General features: G+C 43.7%; 1 protein-coding gene across 1 annotated transcript in view; it reads right to left on the bottom strand.

The window, feature by feature from the left end:
• The window catches only part of LOC120040627 (cytohesin-3), a 41,447-nt gene extending 34,767 nt beyond the window's left edge, over positions 1 to 6,680 (bottom strand). Inside the window, exon 1 of the mRNA XM_038985708.1 lies at positions 6,320 to 6,680. Within this exon, the coding sequence (XP_038841636.1) occupies positions 6,320 to 6,338 (19 nt within the window). The 5' untranslated portion in view covers positions 6,339 to 6,680. The remainder of the gene's footprint in view (positions 1 to 6,319) is intronic.
• Between the last annotated feature and the right edge of the window lie 5,659 nt (positions 6,681 to 12,339).

The raw sequence follows: 12,339 nt of genomic DNA, 5'->3' as shown, positions 1-12,339 counted from the left end.
CTACTGACATGCTGGTCCAGAATAAGCATTACTGTACACATCCTCTTATAGAGCAAAGGAGAGGAGAGGAGAGGAGAGGAGAGGAGAGGAGAGGAGAGGAGAATATGTAGTGCAGCACTATACTGTTGATTCAGTGTCCTGCCATCACAAATGCACAAAGTACATTTCTTTCCAGTAAGCTGCAAGCTCAAAAACCAACAGTGCATATTAAACCTGATGTGAAGACAAGACAGTGGTCAAGAGGATAAAAGCATTTTCAGGAAGATACACACCTCACTCTAGCCAACACTAATCTATCCCTAGAAAAGTAACACCATGGTCAAAAGAATAAAAGTACATGCTGAGGATAAATAGTCTCCATCCATTTGAAGGACGCATTTGGCCTGAGGAAACCAGAGGTTATAAGATCCTGTGTGTTTGGAGACAGAGGGGGACTGGATGTCCTGGCATGCTGGCTGGCTGTAGTGACTGAGGGTGGATACACCTTTTTCCTGCATCTTCAGCAGCTTTTACAATCTATGATCCCTTACATAACTGTTCCAGCCGTGCCTTTTCCTCCGCTCCACTCTGGTCGGCCTTCTCTTCCCTTCCCCAAAAGCCAACATGTAACACATGCAGGCATGAATGCACGCATAGACAGAACCTTGAACTTGAGGGCCGACAAAGCCCAGACTGGAGAGGGGGCTGTTCTTTCCCGCAAATATTATTTTCAACATATGACCCAGGACTCCTGGGAGCTCTAGCACACTGAGAAAGAGGAGGAAAATAGAGCTCAATTTGCCTCACGCTTCCAAAATCCCCCTCCCCCCCTCCCTCCCTCCCTCCCACACACACACACACACACAGCCCCCCCCCCCCTCCACCCACGCTCACACACCCCAAACCTCCGTATTGTTGGCCTGGTCTAGGTCTGTTTTTAATCTATTCAACTATTCTTCATGTGGAACACTTTACTACGCAGCCCCGTATATCAGCCAGCCAGGGAGGGAACATGGACTGGAGAGGAATCATGGCTGTTATTGAGAACCTATGCGTGCTCTCTCCAATACTAGGACCTTTCTGCTGGGACACAACAGTTCACCAATTCCTGCCACACACACCACACTCACTTATAAACATTTCTTAGACCCCTTTTTTAAGATTGAGAAAACAGTGCTGAGGTCCAAGAGGATTTCCCCAGTCTCTCCTAACACAACAGAACACAGAGCGCATTTACATCTACCCTCTACCCTTCAACTTCATGTGGGCCCGTCTGTCAATAATCCCAAAACTCCAATTTAACTTACTCCAACTTACTGTAACTTAACTTCAACTCAAGCAGGGGGTATATAGGGGAGTATCAAAGACATATAAGGGTAGCACGCGCTCCACCATTCAAAATATGGACTTGACATCATTCAGTCTCTCTTAAAAAATAGATAATATCTCAATAACATTAACCTGGGTGAATAAAGGTTAAATGCAATAGAAACATCTGCTTGTTTGGACCTATATTAGGGTGTGTGTGATAGGAACAGTGTGTTTTAAATTATAAGATGGTGACTTATTGACTTGAAACCTCTCTGGCCACACACAGACACACACTCTCTCTCAACCCATCCACCGTACAGTATCAACTCCCCCCTCTGCTGTATCTGTTTGTATGATCAGATATTGAGCCTGGCCAAACAAGGTCTCTGTTATATAGCCAGCAGGGCATCAGGGTGGTGACAACCACCCAGCAGTCACAACACAGAGCCCAACCTGACAGAGGTGACTCACACTGGGCTGAATCACACAGGGAGGCCTGGGTGGAGAACCAGACAACCCACCAATCAATGTATAAGATATATATTTAGACTGACATACAGTATATTTAGACTGGAAAGAAAATGACTGTTAAACTACGATAGAAGGAGAGAGAGGCTATAGGACGTAGTATTGACCAGTCTGGCTGACTAGTGGTGGCCCTTCAGGGTTAGATTGAGAAGTAACTGATTGGGGAAGCAGTGGATGTTGATGCTTTCTATAAGCACGACCACAGTCAGCAGCCAGCAGACAGAGAGACGTGGAACACATAGGCTCTATTACCAATAAAATGTAGTCTTCATATTCTTTTTGGCTGCTACTTTTTCCATGTAATGCATTTGTGGTAGTCTAAATCCAGACTGGCCTGCTGGGATCTAGTTCTGCAGGACTGCAGTAGTAAACTAGAGCTGCTTCCAGCTCTGCATGTGCTTTAGTGCCCTCACTATTGTTGTCAAGCCATACATTCAACGTCTATACCACGTTGGTTCCACGTCATTTCATTAAAATGTGGTGGAAACAATGTTGATTTAACCAGTGTGTGCCCAGTGGGTTGGGACTATAAGGTTCTATATGCAATGATTTTGAGATAATTGGCCTTAAAGTTCTGAACGCTCATTGATTTGACTGGTGTCAGGAATTTTTATCTTAACAACGTGAATTGGAGTATTTACTTTACTATATAAGTAGAGAACATTGAACAGAAAAAGGCTACGTCAACAACTCAATTTTGACAAATATGTAGAGAGAACCTTCTAGTCCCAAGCTGTTGACCCATTGATCAGGTCAGTGGAGCCCTGGGAGGGCCAGTCAGTTTGGCAGGCTGCTGTGCTGTGGCATACTTTGAAGGACTCCAGTCCACCTGAATAAATGGTGGATCGGCACAATGTGAGCTCTGTGCTGCAACAGAGCAAAGAGACGTCTTCTAGCTGGACCAGCTAAGCGTGAGTTGCTCTAAATTGTGGAGAGCTCATATAGTCATTGAACCGTGACCCATCAACTTTTCAGCTGCACTTCTCTTAGCTACTTCACAGAGGGTGGGCCTTTGGTAAACACGGAGGTCCAGAGACGCCCCATCTCTTCCAAAGACCAAACGTAAACAAACAACCTCCTTAACATTCTCTGTCTGAAGACATTTTTCCGTCCACAGAAGCAAGCACACGAGAAGGTCTGGGACCGTTGCTTCCTCTACTTCTATCCTGAATGTGGGTTGGTCAGAGTAGAGGGCATAGCAGGCCTTCAGGTCAAATAAATACTGTGGCTGAGTGTAGTAGGTGCTTAATGTCCAATTCTTCATTAGTGCAGACGAAGGACAGGAGACAAGGAGACAAGCAGAGGAAGCCATATCAGACTATTGAGATACGCCTCTGAAGGGGTATGTGTCTCGCCTCGGCTGGCCTGGAGCGTGCATGGCATAACCTCGCGGCTGCACGGGCACACAAGCGTAGCCAATGAAAACGGTCGGTTTTCGCACTGAGTAAACAGAGCAGTTTGTGGCCAAACATACACACACAGACACACAGTCCGTCGGTAGACATGCTGTGAACGTAACTAAAGGGATAAAAACACTGATTCATTCCATATGGTCTCTCACTCTACCAGTCAGTGCCGCACACGCACGCACACACACACACACACACACTCTCTTTTGTGCCACAGTTGAAGCTAGTAGAAATGACACTGCTAATAAAAACACTGTTCATTTAATCTGTTTAAATGTTCCGTTCAGAATTGATCATTAGAGTCTTCTGCTTCATGTCAAATGAGTGGATTAAACAAAGCAGCAGTGAGGCACCAATCAGAGCAGGTGCCTGTGGAGAAGCATTGTATTGTGGAGTGTCATGCATGTCAGATGGATTCAATCACCTTCGTTTCTGCTGCTGCCCAGAGTTTTTTAATGCCTGTGTGTGTGTGTGTGTGTGTGTGTGTGTGTGTGTGTGTGTGTGTGTGTGTGTGTGTGTGTGTGTGTGTGTGTGTGTGTGTGTGTGTGTGTGTGTGTGTGTGTGTGGAGTGCTCTGCTCTCTCCTATAAGGCCTCAGTGGTGGGGAGTACAGCACATCACTACTACCACCCACAGTTAGCTAATCATCACACAACAGATAGGAGTTTTATTGAACGGAAATCCAGTAATAGACTGAATAATTGATTAAGGAGGAATATGTACTCATCCCTGCACTGATCTGGCCTCCCTCCTTACCTCTCTGGCCTGTCTCCAACCCTCCCTCCTCTTCCTCCCTCTCTTTCTTTCTCTCACTCTCTGACTCCCTCCCTCTCTCTGTCTACCACTTGATCTCTATTTGTTCTCTCTATTATCCTTTGGCCCTCTCTCATTCTCCTGCTCTCTCCATCCCTCTCTCTCTGGCAGCTCTCCATCTGGCCTGGCATGCTATGTGTGTGTGTGTGTGTGTGTGTGTGTGTGTGTGTGTGTGTGTGTGTGTGTGTGTGTGTGTGTGTGTGTGTGTGTGTGTGTGTGTGTGTGTGTGTGTGTGTGTGTGTGTGTGTGTGTGTGTGTGTGTGTGTACGTGTGTTAATCACACTGGCCCAGCAGGACTCCTGTCGACCGCCCCACGCCCGGCGTGTCACAGACAGTATCCCACAGAGCAGAGCCAGGAACCGTCTCTCACCCACTCTGCCCTGCTCTGCTACCCAGCCTAATCACCTCCTCCCTGGGCTGTCTCTCCTCAGTGACCCTGGTACGCTCTGGTTCTGTTCGGGCATACAGTGTATATACTGTAGATGTTGGGTGAGGAGATCACTGATGATTGGTGATGATGATATCCTTCATGTGTCCTAAATCAAGCCAAGCATGCTAGACAATAAGCCCGGTGGTCTCTCTCTCTCTCATCAACTGTCTGCAGAACTGGCATATGTGGCACTGTGTGTATCCTTCCAGGAGATATTAATACGTTATTCCAGATGAGTGAAAACAGCATGGCCTATATCACACACACACACTTGTATCTCCTCCAACACACACACACACACACACACACACACACACACACACACACACATCCCCTCCAACACACACACATACTTCCCCTCCAACACACATACACACACATCCCCTCCACCACTCACACACACAGTGATCCCCTCCACCACACACACACACACACACACACACACAAACACACACACACACACACACACACACACACACACACACACACACACACACACACACACACACACACACACACACACACACACACCTCTCTTATCATTCCAGACCACAATCTATCCATCCATCCATTCATTCTCTCTCTCTCTCTCTCTCTCTCTCTCTGTTAGGGAAGACTGCCGTGAGGGAGAGGGGGAACAGGGATAGGATGGAATGGAGGGGAGGGGTTCGATTTTCCTCTCTCGGCTGTCTAACTGTCAATTATCTCTGGTTGGCATCACAGGACCATACAATATGTCTGTCTGTGATGTCTGTCTGTGGTGTGTGTCTGTCAGTGCTGCTGCTGACGTCTCCCACCCACCACTGGAGGGGAAGCACTTTGATAGCAGCACAAGGAGGGCTCTGTACCCTCTTCCCTCGTTCCACTCTGCCACAGTGAATAACATACATCACATAGCTCTGGACTAAACAGTAAAGGGGCCTAGCAACACCTGTAGATCAGTGTTTTCTCAAAAGGTGGGTACAGAGTGGGTGGGTCCCAACTGTAGTTGGGATTAGGGCCAGGAGTTTTTCCTGGACTTTTCTGTCTCAAATAGAGATATCCAAATACTGAGCCGATTGTGCTTATGTCCACACACTCACACACACACACACACACACACACAAAGCATCTAGTCGTGGAACTGAGCCAAAGAGAGCACTCTTCAATTCGTCATAACTTTATATATCACTGAGCAATGCTTGAATTAGCCTTCCCTACATATGGAATGACCTGTTGAGCTTGCCTGGAATGAGTGTGTAACTGACCTGGTGACTTAAAGTCTTAATAATAAGCCAAGGGAGTATGCGTTCTGCATTCAGCCTCGTGACAGTGATCTATTCATACAGGCATCATGCCTATCCGCTGGAGTGTGACAGTCCTGTTTGTTCTTATTTACGCAGAATATAGGTCAATCCATATCCCTCCATCCCGCATTAGCACGCTACACATCCACTGTGTGTGATGACTGATGGTTCTGTTTCAGATGACTTCTCATGGAACCATGAAACATGCTCATTACTGGGTCGCTGTACCATACACGAGTGAGGGTGAACATGTGTCAATGTAGAGGGATAAATGTTCACATTCTAAATGCCTTCTATTTATTTTCGTATTCTTTCTTCTTTTATTATTTTCTAACGTCATCTTTAAATCTATTGTTACATATAACAGACAGATTATAGTATTATGATTATTATTATTATTATTATTATGTGAAATATCACAATACCAAATACGGTGTTAACCTGATTGTTGTCATTAAACCGGCCTTGGGTCCTGCTGTAGCCTACCCAAAATGATCCTAGTGTACACAACAACACATCGACACATGAAAGATAAACATGCGTGTGAATGGGATGTAACGTTACCTTGATTGTCTTCGTCCATGGCTGAAGGGGAAAATGCAAAGGTCCAAAAAACCAAGTAAGATCGCTGAAACTTGTTGTATGAATATGGGGTAAATTATTGAAATGCGCGTTTTAATTTGCAGGGTGCATTTGCAGACAGGTTGACCACAGAAGCCGCGTCTTGTTATGGGGAATATTATTTTCTTGCCATCAATGCTGGAATCATGAGGCAATCCGCTTGGATATCCGTCATCAGTGTAGCCTATTTCAGATGGAACTGAATCGGCGACGTCTTTTTTCTAGAGTGATCGGTTGCATATTATCCGGCAGATACACCTTCACTCCACTAGCATCGGGAGAGTAGGCTATCCCATCCGAGCTCCACGACTCCGCTTCTCCACTAGACAGACAGGCAGCTTTCACTGTACGTCATCATTATCTGTCCCGCCCTGTGGAGCAACGACTACAAACCTGCCCTCATGTGACTGTACTGTACAAAGGCTGTACTGTATTGTAATCTGTGAGGGAATTATTCAATCATATCCCCAGATCAGTGACGAGGTAAAGCATGTATAATATAGGCCTACATATTAAATCATATCCCCAGATCAGTGATGAGGTAAAGCATGTATAATATAGGCCTACATATTAAATCATGTCCCCAGATCAGTGACGAGGTAAAGCATGTATAATATAGGCCTACATATTAAATCATATCCCCAGATCAGTGACGAGGTTAAGCATGTATAATATAGGCCTACATATTAAATCATATCCCCAGATCAGTGACGAGGTTAAGCATGTATAATATAGGCCTACATATTAAATCATATCCCCAGATCAGTGACGAGGTAAAGCATGTATAATATAGGCCTACATATTAAATCATATCCCCAGATCAGTGACGAGGTCAAGCATGTATAATATAGGCCTACATATTAAATCATATCCCCAGATCAGTGACGAGGTTAAGCATGTATAATATAGGCCTACATATTAAATCATATCCCCAGATCAGTGACGAGGTAAAGCATGTATAATATAGGCCTACATATTAAATCATATCCCCAGATCAGTGACGAGGTCAAGCATGTATAATATAGGCCTACATATTAAATCATATCCCCAGATCAGTGACGAGGTAAAGCATGTATAATATAGGCCTACATATTAAATCATATCCCCAGATCAGTGACGAGGTCAAGCATGTATAATATAGGCCTACATATTAAATCATATCCCCAGATCAGTGACGAGGTAAAGCATGTATAATATAGGCCTACATATTAAATCATGTCCCCAGATCAGTGACGAGGTAAAGCATGTATAATATAGGCCTACATATTAAATCATGTCCCCAGATCAGTGACGAGGTAAAGCATGTATAATATAGGCCTACATATTAAATCATGTCCCCAGATCAGTGACGAGGTAAAGCATGTATAATATAGGCCTACATATTAAATCATGTCCCCAGATCAGTGACGAGGTAAAGCATGTATAATATAGGCCTACATATTAAATCATATCCCCAGATCAGTGACGAGGTAAAGCATGTATAATATAGGCCTACATATTAAATCATATCCCCAGATCAGTGACGAGGTAAAGCATGTATAATATAGGCCTACATATTAAATCATATCCCCAGATCAGTGACGAGGTCAAGCATGTATAATATAGGCCTACATATTAAATCATATCCCCAGATCAGTGACGAGGTAAAGCATGTATAATATAGGCCTACATATTAAATCATATCCCCAGATCAGTGACGAGGTCAAGCATGTATAATATAGGCCTACATATTAAATCATATCCCCAGATCAGTGACGAGGTCAAGCATGTATAATATAGGCCTACATATTAAATCATATCCCCAGATCAGTGACGAGGTCAAGCATGTATAATATAGGCCTACATATTAAATCATATCCCCAGATCAGTGACGAGGTAAAGCATGTATAATATAGGCCTACATATTAAATCATATCCCCAGATCAGTGACGAGGTTAAGCATGTATAATATAGGCCTACATATTAAATCATATCCCCAGATCAGTGACGAGGTAAAGCATGTATAATATAGGCCTACATATTAAATCATATCCCCAGATCAGTGACGAGGTCAAGCATGTATAATATAGGCCTACATATTAAATCATATCCCCAGATCAGTGACGAGGTAAAGCATGTATAATATAGGCCTACATATTAAATCATATCCCCAGATCAGTGACGAGGTAAAGCATGTATAATATAGGCCTACATATTAAATCATATCCCCAGATCAGTGACGAGGTCAAGCATGTATAATATAGGCCTACATATTAAATCATATCCCCAGATCAGTGACGAGGTAAAGCATGTATAATATAGGCCTACATATTAAATCATATCCCCAGATCAGTGACGAGGTCAAGCATGTATAATATAGGCCTACATATTAAATCATATCCCCAGATCAGTGACGAGGTAAAGCATGTATAATATAGGCCTACATATTAAATCATATCCCCAGATCAGTGACGAGGTAAAGCATGTATAATATAGGCCTACATATTAAATCATATCCCCAGATCAGTGACGAGGTAAAGCATGTATAATATAGGCCTACATATTAAATCATATCCCCAGATCAGTGACGAGGTCAAGCATGTATAATATAGGCCTACATATTAAATCATATCCCCAGATCAGTGACGAGGTAAAGCATGTATAATATAGGCCTACATATTAAATCATATCCCCAGATCAGTGACGAGGTCAAGCATGTATAATATAGGCCTACATATTAAATCATATCCCCAGATCAGTGACGAGGTCAAGCATGTATAATATAGGCCTACATATTAAATCATATCCCCAGATCAGTGACGAGGTCAAGCATGTATAATATAGGCCTACATATTAAATCATATCCCCAGATCAGTGACGAGGTAAAGCATGTATAATATAGGCCTACATATTAAATCATATCCCCAGATCAGTGAAGAGGTAAAGCATGTATAATATAGGCCTACATATTAAATCATATCCCCAGATCAGTGACGAGGTCAAGCATGTATAATATAGGCCTACATATTAAATCATATCCCCAGATCAGTGACGAGGTAAAGCATGTATAATATAGGCCTACATATTAAATCATATCCCCAGATCAGTGACGAGGTCAAGCATGTATAATATAGGCCTACATATTAAATCATATCCCCAGATCAGTGACGAGGTCAAGCATGTATAATATAGGCCTACATATTAAATCATATCCCCAGATCAGTGACGAGGTCAAGCATGTATAATATAGGCCTACATATTAAATCATATCCCCAGATCAGTGACGAGGTCAAGCATGTATAATATAGGCCTACATATTAAATCATATCCCCAGATCAGTGACGAGGTTAAGCATGTATAATATAGGCCTACATATTAAATCATATCCCCAGATCAGTGACGAGGTTAAGCATGTATAATATAGGCCTACATATTAAATCATATCCCCAGATCAGTGACGAGGTTAAGCATGTATAATATAGGCCTACATATTAAATCATGTCTCAATGTTGCCGTCCTGCGGTCACTGCATCTGGTTTCCTTCATTGACAAAGAAAATATACTCATTGTGTGTGTGTGTGTGTGTGTGTGTGTGTGTGTGTGTGTGTGTGTGTGTGTGTGTGTGTGTGTGTGTGTGTGTGTGTGTGTGTGTGTGTGTGTGTGTGTGTGTGCTGACGATTTTAGAAACTAGACTATTATATCATATTATCCTCTCCAATGTAGGCTATACTGCAGGATCTCTGCTTGGTCCAGTAATAAAGATACAGAAAATAAGGATGCCACTATGAGACAGGGAATGGTACTGGTAGTGAATCTGATTCCAAGCCCAGAACAAACACAAGCAGTGGGAACCAGCCAGTGTGTAGGCCAATAGCAGGGAAAGGCACACACACACACACACACACACACACACACACACACACACACACACACACACACACACACACACACACACACACACACACACACACACACACACACACTGCGGTTTCAATTATCGCATTCCTGCCTCTTCAGAGAAAGAAGGGGGTCTCTCTTCCTGTACACATTACTCCAGGGGTCAATAATGAACAGATGTTTTAATGTATTCATTCATTCTTTCATTTGTTTATTCATTGATGTGTCTTACAAAAATGTTCCAGAATTGAATGCTTCTTCTTATACAGAGAGACAATTGCGAAGACAAACCTCTACGTAGGCTATCTCTATAAACGGAAACGTATGGAGTGTGAAGCATCCAGCTGATTTTCCTATAGTCTACATACTGTAGTTTATGTTTGAACAACATGTGAAACACAAAGGAATACATGCAATTGTGTGTGAATATTCCTTACATCACAGACTCCACCATTCCACTTTGAGTGGTTCTAGAAGTCCTCTGCAGTCTAAACATTACATCAGTATGACACTACTGGGGTATTATGACAACCAAACCCAGAACCAGAACTAGCTCAATCCAGAATCCAGCAAGTCATCCTTAATTCAACTGATATATACGCTCTTTGAAAAAAGGTGCTATCTACAACCTAAAAGGGTTCTTTGGCTGTCCCCATAGGAGAACCCTTTGAAGAACCGTTGTTGATTCCAGGTAGAACATTTCTGGTTCGAAGTTGAACCGTTTTGGGTTCCTGGAAATAACTAGGGTTTTAGTTGGAACTAAAAAAGGGTTATCCAATGGGGACAGCCGAGAAGCCTTTTGGAAGAGTCTACACAACGTTTTGAGCAACATACTCTTTGTCACCTTTGACTTATTTCTGTGGTTGTTTGTTTTTCTCCAGCTCTTGTGTTAAGTTGACATCCATCAACACTCTATTTTCAAACTTTAACACCACAGCAACTGAAACTGGAGCCACTGGGCTTAGAACTACAGTATAAACAGGGCCCTGAAGTTCCACCTGGATAACCACACAACGCCTGGAGGCTACCAGGTAAACCTGAGGGCTGGTGGGAATGTAAACCATGGTCCAGTGGCTACACATCCAGACGTTGTTTGCTTTTTCTGCACTCGGACCTTCTGCGTACCCTGTGATGATCTAGACATGTGTTTTAATAGGAACATAATGCTGGGGGATCATGTCACTTAGCTTGGAGAGAGGAGAAGAAAGAGGAGGGGTGGGTCCTGGGAGAGTTGGGAAACGTGTGTGTTCCTGTGTTTAGTAGGAGTTTAGGGGAATGATTTGAAAAAAGAAGGTAGCGCAAAGGGAGATGGGGGACTTTTGGAAGTGGGGGCTCCCGACCAGGCTCTCAGTTTGGTGTGCGTGTGTTTGTGTGTGTGTGTGGGGGGGGGGGGGGGGGGGGGGGGGGGGGGGGGGGGGTCCTGTTTGGGGCCCAGATGTCCAATCCAGTCCAGGAAACTCTGTGTTTTCTTAGTTTTCCCCCCTTTCTCCATTTTCCATCGGGCGGGACCAGTAGTTTTACGTAGGTGGCGGATTCAAGCAAAGTATTCAACAATGCACAGCACACAGGCATGATTTGAATATTTTCTGTGCTACAGAAAATAGGCCAAATGCATGATCTTAGTCAGCTTCTGTCATTGGTTAGCGTGCTGTAGTTATTGAAGCAGAGCATGGTGAATTGGTTAGCATGCTGTTGTTATTGAACCAGAACATGGTGAATTGGTGGAATTTTATATTCTCCATCAATTACAATTTATAGTAAATGTGGCGTAAATGTTTCTCTCCATCTCGGTCTTTCTGTCTTACCATATCCTTCACTCTTTCTCTTTTTCGGTCTACCTTTCTTTCTTCATCCACTCCTACCCTCTCTGCCCCCTGTCTTTCTCCCTCTCTCTCACCCTTTTTTTGCTCACTCTTTCTCTCCACCTCCCTCTCTCAGGTTGTGTTCCTCTCTGGCTGACTACCAGGGTTCTCTCTCTCTCTCTCTCTCTCTCTCTCTCTCTCTCTCTCTCTCTCTCTCTCTCAGTGTGCCGCTGATGGCGGTTGCCGTATGCCCCGAGGGTGCCCATGGCACTGCATCTGGCAGAT

The sequence above is a fragment of the Salvelinus namaycush genome, unplaced genomic scaffold (assembly GCF_016432855.1).
Source record: "Salvelinus namaycush isolate Seneca unplaced genomic scaffold, SaNama_1.0 Scaffold37, whole genome shotgun sequence".
Taxonomy (NCBI): Eukaryota; Metazoa; Chordata; class Actinopteri; order Salmoniformes; family Salmonidae; genus Salvelinus; species Salvelinus namaycush.
Note: the sequence above shows the minus strand (reverse complement) of the source record. Positions and strands in the feature narration are given on the sequence as shown.